The sequence below is a fragment of the Tympanuchus pallidicinctus genome, unplaced genomic scaffold (genome assembly GCF_026119805.1).
Source record: "Tympanuchus pallidicinctus isolate F22 unplaced genomic scaffold, pur_lepc_1.0 scaffold12, whole genome shotgun sequence".
NCBI classification, from domain to species: domain Eukaryota; kingdom Metazoa; phylum Chordata; class Aves; order Galliformes; family Phasianidae; genus Tympanuchus; species Tympanuchus pallidicinctus.
In genome coordinates, this window is record NW_026294637.1 from 12,416,510 (window position 1) to 12,433,800 (window position 17,291).

The following is a 17,291-nucleotide window of genomic DNA, read 5'->3' on the forward strand; positions in this document are numbered from 1 at the left end:
CATAATTTAAATCTCAATAGTTTTGCAGAAACTCACCACTCGATTAGAAGTAATTTACTAAAATCTGAATGAAATCTTGGGAAAGAAAATACAAAATTCTTTGTTTCAGGTTTCAGTTGTCCGTGGTTGCTGTTTTTTAAATGGATAAATAAAAATCTGCTCTGCTTTGTCTACACAAATCCCCGCCTTCCTATAATCTTGTACTGCACTAATTTACTTAGACCATGTAATTCATTTTGAGCACAATAACCATCCCAAGTATGAAAACAAAGCACACAGCTCACAGCCGAGTCACCCAGCTGTTGTGGCCCAGCTTCTAAAGCCATTCATTTTCATTACAGCCCTGTGAAGCCCCACAATCTATGCGCTTCTGTGTTCCACTCGGTCTTGCAGACTGGAGCAAGTGAGTTTTCAGTCATTCCTTTGGTGACAGGATTCCAACCTGACATCCACCCCCTCGAAACAAGGAAGTTTAAGCCATCTCTCAAGTAATTGAGAGTATTTCTGCAGACAACAAAAGCAAAACCATGTCCCAACATCCAAAAGCCATAAGCTATACTGTTTACTATTAATCTTGAAACAGAACTAAGCCATCAAAACTTGAGCAAAGACACAAGGTTATATTGATTTGCCTTTCAAATTACCTTGATTTTCATTATAATCTTCAAATACGAGAAAGCAGTCAATCAATATTTGTGATCTTTTCTTTTACTTCCTATTTTCCTCCTAGAAATGTACCATCTTGAGTACATCTCCTTCTTGAAATTGCTTTCATGCAGACAGTGAGAAGACAGAGCCAGCCATTCTGCACTGCTCTAGGAAACTCATTTACACCCGGGATTCTGGCTGAATAACTTGCTCAGTTTTCAGGACAAGGATAAGTAGCAAAAATTGTAAAAATCTTAAACGCATTCATCAACCAAGATCAGAGGAGGTAAAATCTTCAGGACTAAAGGAGGGAAGTACATTGGAGATGCAGACAGATGTCTAGAACACCTAAGCATTTCTAAATGACCTTGCCTTTGCCTTGCTCACTGCTCCAGGAAACAAGGATAAAATGTTCCTCTTATCAAACTCAAAGGCACCTGAGCCAGCTGGTGAAGACATCTTTGCAGTCCATGCAGGCAGTGGAGTCAATACAGCAAATCACTTTCAAATACAAATGTCTACTTTAGGATCAGAATTACTGATCTCTTAAACTCCACTGACTGCATTGACTTAGCAACAATGAGTGCCATCTCAACAGACTTTTGATTCCTTCACTTTTTTTTTTTGTCTAAAGATTTATTCTGCTATGAACTCATTTTTTAAGAAAGTCATTGTCCTTTATACAGTTAGCCAAACATCACGAGGTACGAAACACAAACATGCGCGTTAATCCAGCGCTGCCCAGGCATAACAGTGACGTCACAAGCAGCTGTGCCCCAACACCCGATCACAGCACGAGGCAAACCCAGCATTTCACACCAAGTGAGAGTGTGCCTGATAAATGAAGCTACAGCAGAGACCAAGAGATGTGCAGAAACTCACCGTGCCATACATTTCATAGAACTCCACACATTAATTAAGTTTTAAAGACGACGAGTATTTTACACCAAGAACCACTCTTGCCTTGCACACACATCCTGTCAGCTCTTCTCATCTGCTGCTACATAATCCACAGTTCCACTTCCTTATGCAGCAGTTAGATTGCTTTCGTGCGTGGCATTATGGAAGGCACTTTCCTATCTCTAAAGCTCTCTTCCACATCCTCTGCTGATGTACAAGGCCCACACAAAACAAAAACTACCAAATGTAAACAATATCTTACTCCATATAATTAGTCTCAAACTGATGGAACTTTGCTAATTAGAGATCAGGTACCTCATGGTTGATGACAGTCCAGCCACAGGAGGAATCGCTGTCACTGTAACTTTCAGACATTTTCAAAGCACACTGCAAGTAAAAGTAGATTATTTTAATATGCAAGATAAATAATTTCACTGCTCTCTTGTCAAACAAATAAATAAATAGAAGGAAAAAAAAAATCCACCTCATGTCATCACAGTATACTACACATTAAGTCTTATATTGTTATTCTTGAACTGAGGAGAAGGAAAAAGAAGAAAAAATACGATTCAGACAAAAAAATAATATATTATTTTATACATACTCCCTATTATTTTTCTATGCTTGAAATATGGCTTTTCCTAACACATACTCATCTCAGCCAGTCAAAAGTCTTCTAGGCTAGCAAACAGCCACACGGAGACAGCACCAGCCAATACATCAACAGTTACACTTAAAATGTGTTTGTTTGAAGCATCCTTGCTTAAAGGCACACTTCAGAAGTTGAAGTCATCTCTGTTTTTTACAGGTAAGGAACTAGAACTTACTGAAGAAAAACAGCTTTTGGAAGAAGATACTGATCAGTATTTAACAGGTTGCCCAAGGAGGCTGTGGATGCCCCATCCCTGAAGGCATTCAAGGCCAGGCTGGATGTGGCTCTGGGCAGCCTGGTCTGGTGGTTGGCAACCCTGCACATAGCAGGGGGTTGGAACTAGATGATCATTGTGGTCCTTTTCAACCCAGACCATTCTATTGAAAAATCTTTTGAAAATAACTCTCTTCTGAGCGATGTCTTCCTTTCAGCTCCTTACAAGAACACATACTGATTCCAAAGAAGCTGAGAGCAGCCAGAGAGCACAGAAGCAGGACGGAAAAAGAGCTGAAGTACAGATTTCATGGTTATGGCACTGCCAGATGACTGGGGTAGCTATTTTCAGGACAGCTGTTGGCAGCAGCTTCCTCCATGCCTGTATTTTTCTCCTGTATGAGGAATATTGAGTATTGACTATTGTTAAATGTTTAGACTACTTCCATTTCTTAACAGAAAGATTTCAAAAAAAGTTCAGTGCATCTCTTGTCCCTTAAAATAATAATAATAAAAAAAGGTCAAGTGTTCAATAATAACAACCATAGCAGTATCACTGTGGAGAAAAACAAAAGCTCCAAAGGCAGTACAGGAAGCCTACCATATCTGTGCTACAACGAAATAGCTGAGGAAATTCTTGTTCAATAAAGCTTCTATAAAATCTTATTTATATTGCTGATGGAGAACTCCGAGAACTTGATGCACCTGCTTTATTTCTCACAGCTCAATACTTTGGGTGAGAACACAGGAAAACAATCGTTTCTTGAACTCCTCTCTACTTTCCCACCATTGCTATCTTTGCTCTCAGCACATTACTGCAGAAAAATAAACAAATAGAACTGGCACACCTAAACATGCACAGCAAAGTACAGAACTTTCAATTCCATCAAGAACACAGTCCATGTTTGTCTAGTACATCCATGCTATGGTATGGCGCTGCGCACTTTTTCTAAAATAAAGCTTTTTTCCTCATCAACTTGGATGAATCTATCTGGGATTCCTCCAGAACCAGGGCAATGATGACAATCATGACAAGGCCATTAGCAGGAAGTATCAATCACCATAGCTACCAAACCTACAGATAAACCCAATTTCCATTACAAAGCCCCAATCTAAATACAGTTGTCATTGCCCTTTTTCTTTTTAATCTTTTCCCTCCTTCAGTAGAGCTTTTCCTGGAATATCAGTGAGGGGACACCAGACTTTACTTACTTATCCATTAAAACCAAACCAAACAGCGTTGTTCCATCAAAGTATTGAATGGCACAGACTGCACTGCAGAGCTCCCACCACATGACAACATGCCTGCTGTCACTAACCTGCCCTGAATGTGAGCATCTCAGGTTATGTTAGGAATTCCCTTTCATATAAAAACATCCCCATTTCATCATTCTACAGTTCAGCAAACACAGTGATCATAAGAACATCAACTTCACTGTCACTGAAAACAAAGCCTTTTGCTTATCCACTGTATTTCAGGGCAAATATGGGGCAGATCGTACTTGTGAGTCTGATCTCTCCTGCAGATAATAAATGAATAAATGAAGATTGTGGTTTTGTCACACAGCAAATCCAGTCACACTGCACCTTAGTGCTAAAGGAAAAGCAATGAAATCACATAATATAAACCCTTTCATATACAAAAAAAAAAAAAAAAGTATTTCTGTTGATACAAAGGCATTTATAAATTTTGAAAGGGCAGTTTCTCACAGCATACTTGGTGCTGGACACGGCCATGCCTGTCCTCCTCTGGCCAACTGAGCATTTCAGCATGGCCCTGGCTACAGCAACACAGATGCTATGACATGCTGTCCCTCCTCCCAAATCAGGTAGACAGGTAATGGAGCACAGCATGAAACCAGTTCCAACAGACACACAACCTCAGGCTCTACGGAGCTGTTTAACATATGTCTTCCCTCCAAAACCCACAGCTTCAGGTTCCCTTGCTTTAGCGGCAGGGGGGTATCTGTGTAATCCAAAGATATTCAAAACCAAGGGACAGAAAACCACACAATCATTATTTTTGTACTGCTTGCTGGCCTTGATGAACAGCCTTGAGTTAAAGGTTACTTATCTTGTGCTCAGCCTGAATGCCCCACCAATACTGGATAACTGCTTACAGGTTTGAGCAGTCAGCAAAAAAAAAGTTTGCCTAGTATGGAAAATAATCAAATAAAGAAAAAAAAAAGGAGAATTACAAAATAAAGTGAGATTGATAATGTTATATTGATCAAGATGCAGGATGGTTCTGATATTAGTTGATTAAGTTCTGATAGACTGAAAGGCATCTCATGGACATCTATATTCTTATATGCACAGAAGTAAAGCTTTTTTAGAATTATTTTGTTCTAAAATAAAACAGCTTGCACAGCTTTAATAAAAAAAATACCCAGGTACGCTGCTCCTGAACCACAAGCAACAGCTAAGCTGCTTATTTCTGTGAAAGATGAATAAGACACGCACAGTCCTAACAGTTCAAGTTCTTTTATACCCCAGCCCGCAGTGGGCAGGTAACTCCAGGCCTCAAACGCCCCACACCACTGCCGACACCTGCTTTTATACGGCCGTCTGGAAGCCAGAGGTGCGCCGCCCTGCCGAAGCGCAGGACGGAGGCAGGACGCGAACAGGCCGGCAGACACCTGTCCCGCGGCACGGCACGGCACGGAGCGCCTCGCCACGCGTACCCACGGGAGCCGGACGGGAGCCCGCAGCGGAACAGCGCGCGGCCGGCACCCAGCACGGCCAGCCGGAGGAACGACGCGGAGCCACGGCTCGTCACGGCCCGCCGTGCCCCGGCTCCAGCGGACGTTGCCGGCTCTCACCCCGCGCCGCGCGCCCCCGGCTCGTCCCGCCCGGACCCCGTCCCGCCGAGGCAGCGCAGGTGCCGCCCGCCCGTCCCGCGGCGGGGGATGATGAAAGAGCAGGAAGTTGGCACGCGGCGCTGCCCCAGGCGGCGGGGCCCGGCTCGCGACTGACGGCTTCCCCCCACACTGCACCCGGAGCGTCCCCTCAGCCTCCTCAGCCTCCCCGGCCCCCCGCCCGAGCGACCCCCGAGCGGCCCCGGCGACCCCCCACCCGCGGGCTTCGCCCCTCCGAGCGGCCCCTCCGCGCCGGGACCGGCTCACCGCGACCAGCCGCAGCGCCGCAGAGCGGACCGCGCACCTGAACGGGCCGGGGCCGGCAGCCCCCGAGGCCGCCCCGCCGCCTACCTGAGCGCGGGGCCCGCCGCAGACGACGGAACGCCGGCGGGACCGGCGGTGACGCCGCCGCAAAACAACACCGAGTGCCCGGGCCGGCGCCTGCGCACGGCGGCGGCGCCCCGGGGCGCCCTGGAGAGCGTAGTCCGCGCCCCGCCGCGGCCGGCCGGCCCGACCGCCCCGCCGACTACAGCGCCCGAAGCGCACCGCGCCGCGCGCCCGGCCCCGCCCCGCCGGCCCACGGCTGCTATGGCGACGCCGCGCCGCGCACCGCGGCCGCAGCGGAACCGCCGAGCTCGGCGCGGGGCCGCGGAGCAGCCCGGCCTTTGGAGGTTCATCCCCGGAGCCCCGGGCGAAGGGACAGCGCTCCTGGGCGACTGCACCGCGCCGCTCGCACTGAGAAAGGGGGTGAACGGGAGCCCTGCTTAGGGCAAGCCTCTGACAGATTGGAAGAGCCAAAAGCGAAACATAACAACCACATCGCCTTATTCTTACACGTATTTTCTTATCGCCCTTACTGCTCCTGTCACACATTAAGGCATGTATGCTCAAAAGCTTATCGCTGATGCAGAAATTAATGCCACGTCAAGATTTGCTACTACATCTCAATACGAGTTCATTTCTCCCTGCCCCCAGCTGACTACAGATCAGAAGCAAGCAGTGTGCAGCTCCCTGCTGCACCCAGGTATTTCACTACATGCCTTGCACAACACTCTGACCACAAACATGAACAAATGTGAGATGTTCTGCCCCAGTATGTGAAAGGCTGAGAGAAATTTGCTTCTTTAGCAGGGCAAGATGACTTCTGCTGAGAAAATGCCTCAATCACCAAGAAAAAAAACCATCTCCTTATCCTCCTCCCCACACAAACCCCTGGAATCCTATATGCTCCTGCATGCTGGAGCCCAGCATACTCCTGACCAGCAGTTCTTTGGCAAAGCCTCAGGTTTTGCTGTTTGAAACAGCCTCATACGAATACAACACTGCAGTACCTACTGCATAGATGCTGCCCCATACGTATCATCCCCTGGATCAAACATTTCCAGAACACTTACTCACTTGTGGATCATCTCAAGACAATTATTTAAATACTGCCTTTGACAGAAGTAGGGTTTATGACTACCCCAACTTGCAGCATACTTTGTAACAAACGAGTCCGTTCTCTCACAGACCAGTCACTTTGCTTTAAGAACTCTGACTGCGTTGTTTCAGTTGTTCTGGGAATAACAGCCAAATATTTCAGTTGTTTTGTTTGCTGCTGTGAGTAAAACATACCCAAAAAGATGTAGCACATTAATGACGCGCTTCTCCGAGTCAAAACTAAACTGCAAAAATAAAACTTTTGAAACCTATCAAAACTAACAGTAACTCAAATCTGTAGGAAGAGTCAAATGCAGGAATCGTTTCCTGGAATGGTTATGTTTAAATTATTTTCTGATTTTAAAACTCTGCACTGCTACATCCCAGGACACTAAGTATCAGCCTACCAAAACTGACTTTGATGTGGTATACACAGCACCAGCTCAGGTGTTGAGATCAGTTTTACTCCATTTGTTCCCCATGTAGCCAAACCAGACAGGCTGGTGTTATCTGTACCACCAAGTACATTCGATTCTGCAGGCTCTCGTAAGGGAACTGTGTCTATTTCACAGCAGTAGAAAAAGGCGCCTGCCTACATCAGAAACAGCCTTAAGTAGCTATCACAGATCAGTACAATACAAAGTATTGTATAACTTATCAATAATATAACTTATCAATCTTGTATATTGATGTATATATTGTGTAATGTACACAGGTTATTCTAACAGACTCCAAACCAGAGAATTAGAGACCCAAAAAACAGAACCTGCTTCTTTCATCTTCCTCCTCTCAACAGTGACTCCTTATCTTAACCCTCGCTTCTCCTCAGTACTCACCCGAAATAAAGTTACCATATTTTGGCAAGTGTAGTATTACACTTAACTGAGGCACTGCCCTCCTTTCAACTGCCATGAACATAGCATTCACACCTCCCTGCCCTGCAATTCAGTAAGTATCTGCAGATAAGATGGCAGCTACCCCCGGCATTTCTGACTCAGCTCAGCACAACTCCCAAGGCTCTAGGTCAAACATCTGGAAGCAACACCTGCCACCCCCTCCTTGTACAGAATATCTTATCTACATATACATTTGTACATTCTTTCTCAATTCCCTTGTTCGGTCAGCCCAAACAAATGATACAAAATAGTCTGCAAATATTTACAAAACATGGCTGCTAAAAAAGAATATTCTATGCTACATAAAATTTACCTCATGATTTCAGGTGGAGGTTATCTAAACTGGGTGCCTGAATTACAATGTATGAATTCACTGTCTTAGTTTCAGATACACCAAGCTCTACAAGCGCAAAGAAAAGAGGAAAACACATAAAAAAGAGAAGAGCCTTCAGACTGCAGCAGGAATTGCAAGTGCTCAACAGGCACAAAAATTCAGACTACCATCCATGTTAGATTTATTAAAAATAAAGTAATATTTCCTAGTGCAAATCCATATAAAGTGTATGAAATTACTAAAACTTATATTTCACATAGACTTCACAGCAGATAGTTTCACTAGTATCCAAGCACAGATAACTGTTTTGTCTTTGGTGAAGAACAGGAAGAGAAGTTTTGTGCTGACTACAGGGAACTACTGAAGATGTTTGAAAACTCACTGTCTACATTCAGTAGATACTTCCAGACAAATAATTTATTTGGCTGTAGGTAACTTCAAATCAAGTACAAAAGCTATGTTTTATTCTTTAGCCCAACACACAGCACAGAAAAAAAACTTGACAACCTTGTATCAAAATGATATGCAGTATATCTAATCGTATTTGTTATAGAACCATGCTTGCCAAAAAATACCTACTCATATCCAGTATTTTATAAATTCAATAGGTATTCCAAGTGAAACAAAAAAAATCTAGTTAGCAACATACTGAAGAGAACATGAACTAAGGCTCCTTCTGAGGCCCCCAAAAGGCACAAAAAGCTCCTTTTTTATTTTTAAGAATTTTGCACTGTTCCCTGAATTGTGTGTCGAATCTTCTCTGCATCTTTTTCTATGGTTTTATTTTTAGGATCAATCTTGAGAGCTGCTTCATAATCCTGGAGACCTATCAATACATTAATAAGAGCGTCAATCATTAATGCAAATGTCTTTTCCTCTTTAGCAACTAACTGGAAATAAATGCTTCCTGGCTGACTGCATAAGGTACTGCTCTTGAAATTTGCTATTGAGCAAAACAGATCAGAACAACAACAGGATTAACTGCTGTCAGTATACTAAATGTATACCTGGTTCCTATTATTTTTAAAAATATTTTAATGGAAACATCACTGCTACACAAACATTTCAGGTCCTGAAACACCAAAAGAGACCCGCTTCATCATATGTATGTGTCTCTGCTCACACACAGAGGTCAACTAACTTTGGTCTAACTTAGGCTTTCTTCAGCCTAAAGACTTTTCACAGGATAGGGCTTCCACCTGCAGACTATCTTACAGTTGTTCTAAGTTTGCCATTCAGTTAACAAATAAACAAATGAGCACAACAGCCAAATCAAATGGTTTCTACATCAGACAAAATTATAACAGAGGCACACTGGGTAAAGGAATTACAGATGTGGGGAGCGTTCAAGAGTGTTCTGCAGCAGATAGAAAAATTGACTAATGGAATGAAAACACATGAAAACAAGAAAAAAAACCACATGCTGTGAATAAGATAGCTGGAAGATATAAGAAAAGGAAGGAAGGAGGGAAGGGAAGGGTCCTTATTAGGCTTTCCTGTACAAGTGAAATTGCAAGGAAGTGACAAAGGGATTCATAGATAAGATAACAGCTGGGAAAAGCTTTGCATAAACATTTTGAACATTCTTCACTTGCTATTATCATCTTTTCCTTTTAACTTTGCCTTACAAAGCCAAGGGACACATAACTCATATCTGTATAAAGATGACACATACTTGATAAACATCTTTTTGGTCAATATGGATTTCATATACAGGTTTAAAAAGACATGTTACTACAAAGGTCACAAACAAGTAATTTAGAAATATTTCAGGTTATTTTAATTAAGGTGTTCTATAGTTGCTAATGCTATAATCTAAAAATCAGTATAGTGCTGTCTCATGAACAGCTGAAGTACTGCAACCTAGTTTCACATCAGTTTGCCTGCCACTTTTGAATGGTTCCTAAATTGAAAGTCTCACCTCTGACCTCTCATTTCACTCCACATAATACCCTCCATGGCCAGCAGCCTGCTACAGTCAAGATTTGGCTGCAATGCACAGAAAGACTGACTACCCAGCGGACGAAAGGGAGGATGTTACAACAACTCACTGAAGCCTTTTCCTCAATGAAACTAATGTGTACCCCCTGAATTAGAAGTATAATCAATTCTCTGACAACTTAAGATTTAAAAAAATCAAGTGGAATTGCAATTAGCCAGTGAATTGTCCTTCCTGAAAAGAAACAAAAAGAAACACAGGTGTGAGCAGTCTCACTGAGCTAAACCAATGACTCAGTTGTCAGAATGGGTCCATGTGCATGTGTTCACAAAGATCAAGGTCTTACCTTCAGCATACAGCTCCAGCTGACAAAAGGCTGTGCCACGTCTCACATATGCTTTTACTCGAGCGTTCTCATTATCAGGAACAGGTGGTGTTAGCAATTCTAGTGCCTTCACAAATGAAAACACCAGAAATAGTTACAAGTAGATCTTCCACAATTTCGTTGATTTTTTTGTTTGTTTGGGGTGGGTTTTGTTTGATTAACTTACACATCTTCCTTTCACTTAATAAATTACAATTGAAATGTAACTATACAGCCTACATAACTCACTAGTATTTCTATCACTCATCCCACAGTTTGATAAACATATTATCACTGCCATGGTTAATACATAGAGATGATGCAGCCCTTACTGAAAAATGTCTGGTATTTTTAAGGTGTCTTCCCTACTACTTCTGCCACCTCTTTTTTCTTCCCATCATGTGAAGAACATTACAATATAATACAACAGGTATTTGTGCACATTCAGTACTTTTTCTGCTCCAAGTTGGTGGTTTGTTTTATTTTAATCCCTGGAGTGAAAGTGTTCCTATGATATTTTACCATTAAAGAAGCATGTACCAAGTCAACTGGTTTCATTATATCAATTCCATATTTAAAAATTGTGAACTGCACTATAACTTTTTTTACAGATCTTCTTGAAACAGAAGTATTGCAATAACAAATCACAAGTGTGTATAAGACAACAGTCTGAGAATCTATATGTTCATACCTTAGAGGAATCTTCAATGGCTTTGTGTAAATTTCTCAGCTTAAGATGGCAAGCAGCACGATTCAAATACAGCAGTGGAAGCTTATTGTTTAGTCGGACTGCAAGGTTATATGCATTTACAGCTGCAAGATAGTCTCCTGTTGCAAACATTTTGCTAAGTATAAAGCAAGAAGTGAAACGTGATTTCAACAAGATAATGCATCATGAAACAAATATCTACTTCTTAATAAGAATTAAGCAAAAATTATGGATTTAGCAGGTTCCATTTGTCGTTCACAACTTTTTCTGAGAACTTAATGTTCAGAATGTCAAACAATGCACAGAACAGAGCACACTGATCATGTTTTGCAAAGTCACATGTACAGATCAGCAAAAAGTGGACACATTTATGCAGCCACATGACTAATTTTAAGAGATACATCAGATCATGATTATCTAATCAAAGCATCCTGTATAACACAGCTACATAAATGCAACAATAGTTTTATAAATTCCTAGTGCTTGCTTCAGACAGGTATTTAACATCTGAATAAGTGCAACTGACAGGAAATCACCTAGGCATAATATTTCACTAATTGAATGGTCCTCAGTATGAAAATGTGCTGTATTTGTTTATGATTTTATTTTTAAATGATGAATTTCCTTCAGCAATTTCATCTCACGACTTTCTGTGAGATTAAAAGCCCTTAAGCTATCAATAAACTCTTCACTGTGTATACATTCCTCATCTGTGTTTAGAATAAACCAAAAATATCACAATTATACATAAGACAAACACAGTGTAACTAATATTTCATTTTAAATAAATCTTCATATGGAATCTGACTTACTTTCCCTTGTCCTTTAACCAGTCTGGATTTTTCTCCTCTTCTTTTAAATCTTCCAGCTCAGACAAATCAGCATTTATTATCCTTCGAGCTTCTGCCTGTTTTTGTAGCCACTTTAAATATACAATTTGCAAGTATTATTTCTGAAGGAAAAATTAAATACTGTTCTTATCTGCTCATTCAGTCTACCAAAAGAATTCTATTTGCCTCATATTTTGGGCAGAGATAAATATTCATTAATGTAAGACAGGAACAATTTCCTATTTTCCCCAAATATTTTATTGCTGTGTGAGAAGTAAGGTCACTGCATTATTAATACCTATTCAGTAAAGCTCAGGAGAGACATATTGTGAGAGGTAAGCTTCAGAGAGTTCCTTTTTAAGACAGAACTTAATGAGTCTTAAGTGTAAGAGCAAAGAAATTTCAAACCTTGTACTTCATGGAATTCAGTGTTGCAAATTTTTAATTAAAAAAGTCATTTATCTACACAATGCATGGTGAAAAGTATTTAAATCTTTAGATAAGACTGTATTCCTTGGAAGGTAAGAACAGACCACAGGTAACATTTTTGCCAACTTCCTGAACAAAGGGTAAATAGTTTGCCATCCTGGAAGATAAGAGAAGCACCAGACAAACACAACAATCCCTACCTCTTCCTCTTCTGCTACACGAGACTCTCGAAGAGCTGTAGGAAAAACTCGTGATGTGAAGTTGATTTTAATAGTACCGGCAGGTCGAGGAGCTGGCAACTGCTCTTCTCTTAAATTCTCTGAAAAGATACTATAGGAGCCACGACCTACAAAAAGAATTAGAGTACTAGAATTGAAAAGAGAAGGAAAAGGGATTATTTTTCTACCAAATTCCAAAATAAACCTAATCTAGAAATGCTGGTTATTAGAAATAAACCTTCAGGAAAGTTGGGACTTATTCTATTGAAGGAAAGCTTCAAACAGCATTTGTTCTTGCTGCTAAGCATGCAATGTATTACTGACACTACACTGTCAGAAATGGGTTCTTTTTAAAGCACTCTTTCACTTACGTGACTTTCTAGCAGGGCAAGTGTAAGACCTAAAACTAATCTTACTGAACAATTTAAACAAAACCAAAAGGAACAAATTTTTCTTGGCTTAGTTCCTCATTAGCTCTCTGCAGGGCCAAGGCATGGGAGAGTGAAATGAGACTGCTTATCTCTGCAAAAAAATGGCAGTTTAGACACTTCAGTAGTAACATGAACTCCACCCTCAGAGAGTTTGCTCTGCACTGTTAGAAAGACTTTCTGTTGTACTTTGCTAAAGCCTACAACAAAACTTGGCTTGTGTTTCCAAAGACTTAAATGAGAGCTAAGAACTCACACATTTTAGCTCAATGAATTGCAAGAAAATAAAGACACAAATGTAACTGCAAACCAAAAAAAAAAAAGAGTTCAGTACAGTAGAGACAAAGATAAAAAATGAACCAGAAACATCTGGTTCACACTCTGTAGAATGTTAAAATATATCTCAATAACACAACCTTTTGTATCTTTGAGTTTGGTCTTAGAAATTTCTTCATTAGGAATTCTGGTTTTGTTTATTTTTTCTCCTTTCTTCTCCTTTAGTTGCTCTCCTTCTTCATGGAGTTCCCCTTCATTTTGCACCCTCTTTTGTTTCTCAACATTGTTTTGCTGACATCTCCATAGCTCCAACTCCTTAGCAACTTTCTGTCTCTCCTGTTCTTTCAGACCTTCAATTCTTTTTCTTTCTGCTTCTTCTAGCTGTGTGAATGATAAAACTGTGAGACACATAACATTCAATAATAAGATGTCTGAATAAAAGGTATAATTGGTTTTGCCAGTATTATGTCCCAAGTAAATAATCATCATTAACAAAAGCCCCCAGGTAAAGTTATAAAAAAATGCTTTAAAATGACTGTAATTGTGATGAGCAGTAAACTGATTAGTTTTTAAAAGCCATATATTTCAACTATTTTACTACCACTATGGAGGTATGATCCAATTTTCCCTGCATATTAAAGAATGAAAAAGGTACTCCAGAAACAAATCTTTAATAGGCTTTCCTTTTGTCTTCAAAGTTCATTTCAGTTCAACACACAACATATGCTGTTCACGTATCACCCTTACGCTGAAGAAAATACTTTTTTTTAAATCTACTTGGACTGCTTTATTATACTTGATGTTAAAGCTCTTCCTGCCTTTGATTCAGTAATGATGATGATTACTAGAGAGCTGGGAAGTGCCTTCTGATGAGGCCCTAATTACCAGTGCTTCTGGAAGATGACACCTCACTGAATAAGATTTTTAAAAAATGAATATTTTTGTCAACAACAATGAGCAAATACTCACACTGTTTGCAGAGGCCAGTGTTAATAGATTAACATTTTGCCCCATAATTATAGTCTTCTTTTAAGTGATGAAAATCTGAACTCTCACACACACACAGAAAAACTTTCTTCAGAGTAACCAATGAAAAGAACTTCTAAGTATTTTTACAGCAATTTCATAACTGGTAAGACCTATGTTTTAAGATACGAGATTCTCCACCACTGTAATAAAAATGAGTCCTTCTTACACATTTAACCAAGCAGCTCCCAGATTAATTGGCAATTACATCCACATGTTTCGTAGAGTTCCTTCTACATTTACCTTCATTGTAGCCTCCAAAGCATACTTCTTGTGCTCCTGTTTTGTAACTTTTTTTGCTTCTGTCTCCTCTTTCGCCTTTTCGTGTGCTCTTAGAACAGCATTCTCTCTTAGATGTTGCAGTTCCTCCTTGTTAACTTAAATAAACGAAAACTGTTCACTAATTTAGGTCTGAAATTCTATTGTGATGTACCACTTTCATAAAAACAAGATTCCTCTTTTACATTTTGTCTAAGAAAATGCAATGTTTCCAGCTCCACAAAGCAGTTTTCATCAAGCCCATCCTTAAATGTGAAAATCTAAGACTCACAAACACACAGTGCTAGTTTCATAAGAAACACTGTTTTGTGCTCAGCAGAACCACTACATTCCTTATCTGTTCTGCTGTACTTTCTATTTTAACAATAAACAAGGTTCAATTTAGGAGATGTGTAGCTGCAGAAGTTACACTTTTTAAGTTTGGATTTGTAAAATTACAGCAGAGAAATCTTTCCTGCCCCCAAACTGGCTTTTCTAATAATCTCTCTCTCTTTTCAGAACCAGCATTTTGGCCCCAGCAGTTGATCAGTATGGAACCAGCAACACCACGAATATCATCTACAATTTCCTATGAATGAGTGGAAAGTGACTCAGAAAAAAAGGAATAAAATGTTCCCAGCTGACACCCACATTGTTCAGTGACAGATGAGAATTCTTGCACTTTCTGAAGCCATGAAGGTAAAGGTAATATTTACCTATATCAAATAATACAGTTAGAAAAGCAGCAAAGCCATTGAAAAGAGTTTTCACACAGCTTGGGTCCTTTACATGCAATCTGTTTTTCCCTACAGAGAACTTACCATTTGCTACAGTCAGGGACTCCCACATGGCCACTTCTTTTTTATACAAAGTGAAGAAAACGATTCCATTTCCAATCTTTGCTGTGCTGTTTGTCTCATCAATAGGAGCATATAAAACGGCTTCAAATAAAAAGGGAGGGACGCTTACCTATAAAAATACAATTAACAAACACGTACTAATAACTGAATTCTTATTTCATTCTCAGATGTTCCAAACAACACAAGCACACAGCACACCTCAGCAACAAGTGCTGCTCAGCAAGCCGATCACTCAGCACACCATGCAGTTTTTAGAACCACTGGACCAGATCAGAGACCCAAACCGTGTGCTCTTCTGCACCCAACTAGAAATGGCAGACCTCGAGTTTATCATTACAAGTCACGGTTCATGCAGAAGCTTACAGAAAAGGCAGCCAGCACCCACCGAACCGGACAGGTGCTGGCATTATTCGTTGGAACAGGGCAGCCTAGAAAGATTGGCACGAACAGCCCGCTTCACTCAAAGGGCCAGCAGAGCCTAACGTTTGTAAAAGGCTGCGAAATCGGCAGCGCTGCCACGGTGCGCTGAGCGCGTGCTTTTTAACGGAGCGACGCCGGACCGCAGCCCCGTCGCCCACCTTCAGGTACCGCTCGGTGCAGAAGATGTTGGCGGCGGTGACCCGCAGGCCGCGCACGGGCAGCGAGAGGTACACGGCGGAGCCGCTCTGCCGCCAGCTGTGCTCCCGCAGCCACAGCGGCATGGCGCCGGGCGTTGCTAGGGAAGGCCGAGCGCTTCCGGGGCCCCGCACCGCCCGTGGCAGGCGCTGGCAGCCGCCGGCAGCCGCAACTGATGGCACCGGCCGGAGCGGCGCGCCGCAGGCTCGGAGTTGTGGGCCGAGCCCCGAGGCCACCCGGGTACGGGGCGTACGTGTATTGAAACTGTGGGCTCGGCAGAACTCGGTGTTGTGGGTCCGATCCCGGCCCGTTACTCACCGAGACGCTAAGCTGACGCCGGTCTGGCTTCCGTCACTCACACCTGAACAGGGCAGGATAGAATGCAGCTCATGTTATCCAACTGCACTTCCATGGCTGTTGGTACTTGGAGAACTTCTAGTAAAAACTATTACAAGGTGAGGACTGATTTAAGCACTGAAGCTCCCGATGACCTCTAACGAGGGTCAGGCCATGCCTGCAGCTCAGTGTAGCGCCCCGCACAGTGCTGACCCAGGCAGGTAACACAGGCTGCTGCCCAGCCTTCCTCAAACAGCAATGCCCCTGTGTCCAAGTAGTCTAAAGCATGCAGAAAGCAGCTAGTTCTGGGGAACGTCGACTGAAGGCAAACCTAACTCACTTGGAGCAATCTTCCATCAGAAGAGCGGTGGCCAGCAGGAACAGGGAGGTGATTGTCCCTCTCTGCTCCGCTCTTGTGTGGCCCCATCTGCAGTACTGCGTTCAGGTCTGGAGCCTCCAGTACAAGAAAGACAGGGAGCTGTTGGAGAGGGTCCAGAGGAGAGCCACAAAGATGATCAGGGGACTGGAGCACCTCCCCTGTGAGGACAGGCTGAGGGAGCCAAGCTTGTTCAGCCTGGAGAAAAGAAGGCTGCGGGGTGACCTCATTGCAGCCTTTCAGTACCTAAAGGGAGCCTACAGAGAGGAGGGGAAATCAACTCTTTGAAAGGGTTGATAACTGCAGAACAAGGGGAAATGGTTTTAAGCTGAGGAAGGGAAGATTTAGGTTGGATGTCGGGGGGGAAGTTCTTTACTATGAGTGGTGAGGTGCTGGAACAGGCTGCCCAGAAAGGTTGTGGATGCCCCATGCCTGGAGGTGTTCAAGGCCAGACTGGATGGGGCCCTGGGCTGCCTGGTCTAGTATTAAATGGGTGGCAGGGGGGTTGGAGATTCATGGTCCTTGAGGTCCCTTCCAACCCTGGCCATTCTGTGATTCTGTGGAGCAGTTCGGTGCATTTAAGTTCCTGAAATACATAGTTACTTGGAACTACTTGGAAAAATCCAAAAGAACCACAAAGTCGTGTGTGTGTATGTGTCCACACTCTTTTTCCCATGGAGGACTAAGAACAATCAAGTTAACATTGC

At 42.3% G+C, this 17,291-nt stretch overlaps 3 protein-coding genes across 7 annotated transcripts in view; 1 reads left to right on the plus strand and 2 right to left on the minus strand.

Moving 5' to 3' along the window:
• Positions 1-5,668, minus strand: part of CCPG1 (cell cycle progression 1) — a 19,137-nt gene extending 13,469 nt beyond the window's left edge. Inside the window, exons 1-2 of one of the 2 annotated variants that reach the window (XM_052672629.1) lie at positions 5,623-5,668; positions 1,864-1,935 (exon numbers count right to left, since the gene is read on the minus strand). In XM_052672629.1, coding sequence (XP_052528589.1) covers positions 1,864-1,923 — 60 coding nt within the window. In that variant the 5' untranslated portion in view covers positions 1,924-1,935; positions 5,623-5,668. Of the gene's footprint in view, positions 1-1,863; positions 1,936-5,622 lie in introns of those variants that run through there. The other variant, XM_052672630.1, reaches the window with a different exon arrangement.
• The window catches only part of DNAAF4 (dynein axonemal assembly factor 4), a 17,698-nt gene extending 1,129 nt beyond the window's left edge, over positions 1-16,569 (minus strand). The window contains exons 1-9 of one of the 4 annotated variants that reach the window (XR_008203944.1): positions 15,836-16,051; positions 15,219-15,366; positions 14,383-14,516; positions 13,254-13,494; positions 12,392-12,537; positions 11,745-11,854; positions 10,915-11,068; positions 10,206-10,311; positions 1,864-1,935 (exon numbers count right to left, since the gene is read on the minus strand). Coding sequence is in view for 3 of the 4 variants with exons in the window: in XM_052672631.1 (XP_052528591.1) it covers positions 8,637-8,746; positions 10,206-10,311; positions 10,915-11,068; positions 11,745-11,854; positions 12,392-12,537; positions 13,254-13,494; positions 14,383-14,516; positions 15,219-15,366; positions 15,836-15,958 (1,272 nt within the window). In the remaining variant the exon portion in view is untranslated. Of the gene's footprint in view, positions 1-1,863; positions 1,936-8,319; positions 8,747-10,205; positions 10,312-10,914; positions 11,069-11,744; positions 11,855-12,391; positions 12,538-13,253; positions 13,495-14,382; positions 14,517-15,218; positions 15,367-15,455; positions 15,800-15,835; positions 16,060-16,190 lie in introns of those variants that run through there. The other 3 variants (XM_052672634.1, XM_052672631.1, XM_052672633.1) reach the window with 3 other exon arrangements.
• PIERCE2 (piercer of microtubule wall 2) lies at positions 6,151-7,055 on the plus strand. Its single transcript, XM_052671725.1, is given in 2 exon segments — positions 6,151-6,272; positions 6,424-7,055. Coding segments are annotated over 2 exon segments (456 nt in total). The 3' UTR covers positions 6,758-7,055.
• Positions 16,570-17,291: the final 722 nt, after the last annotated feature.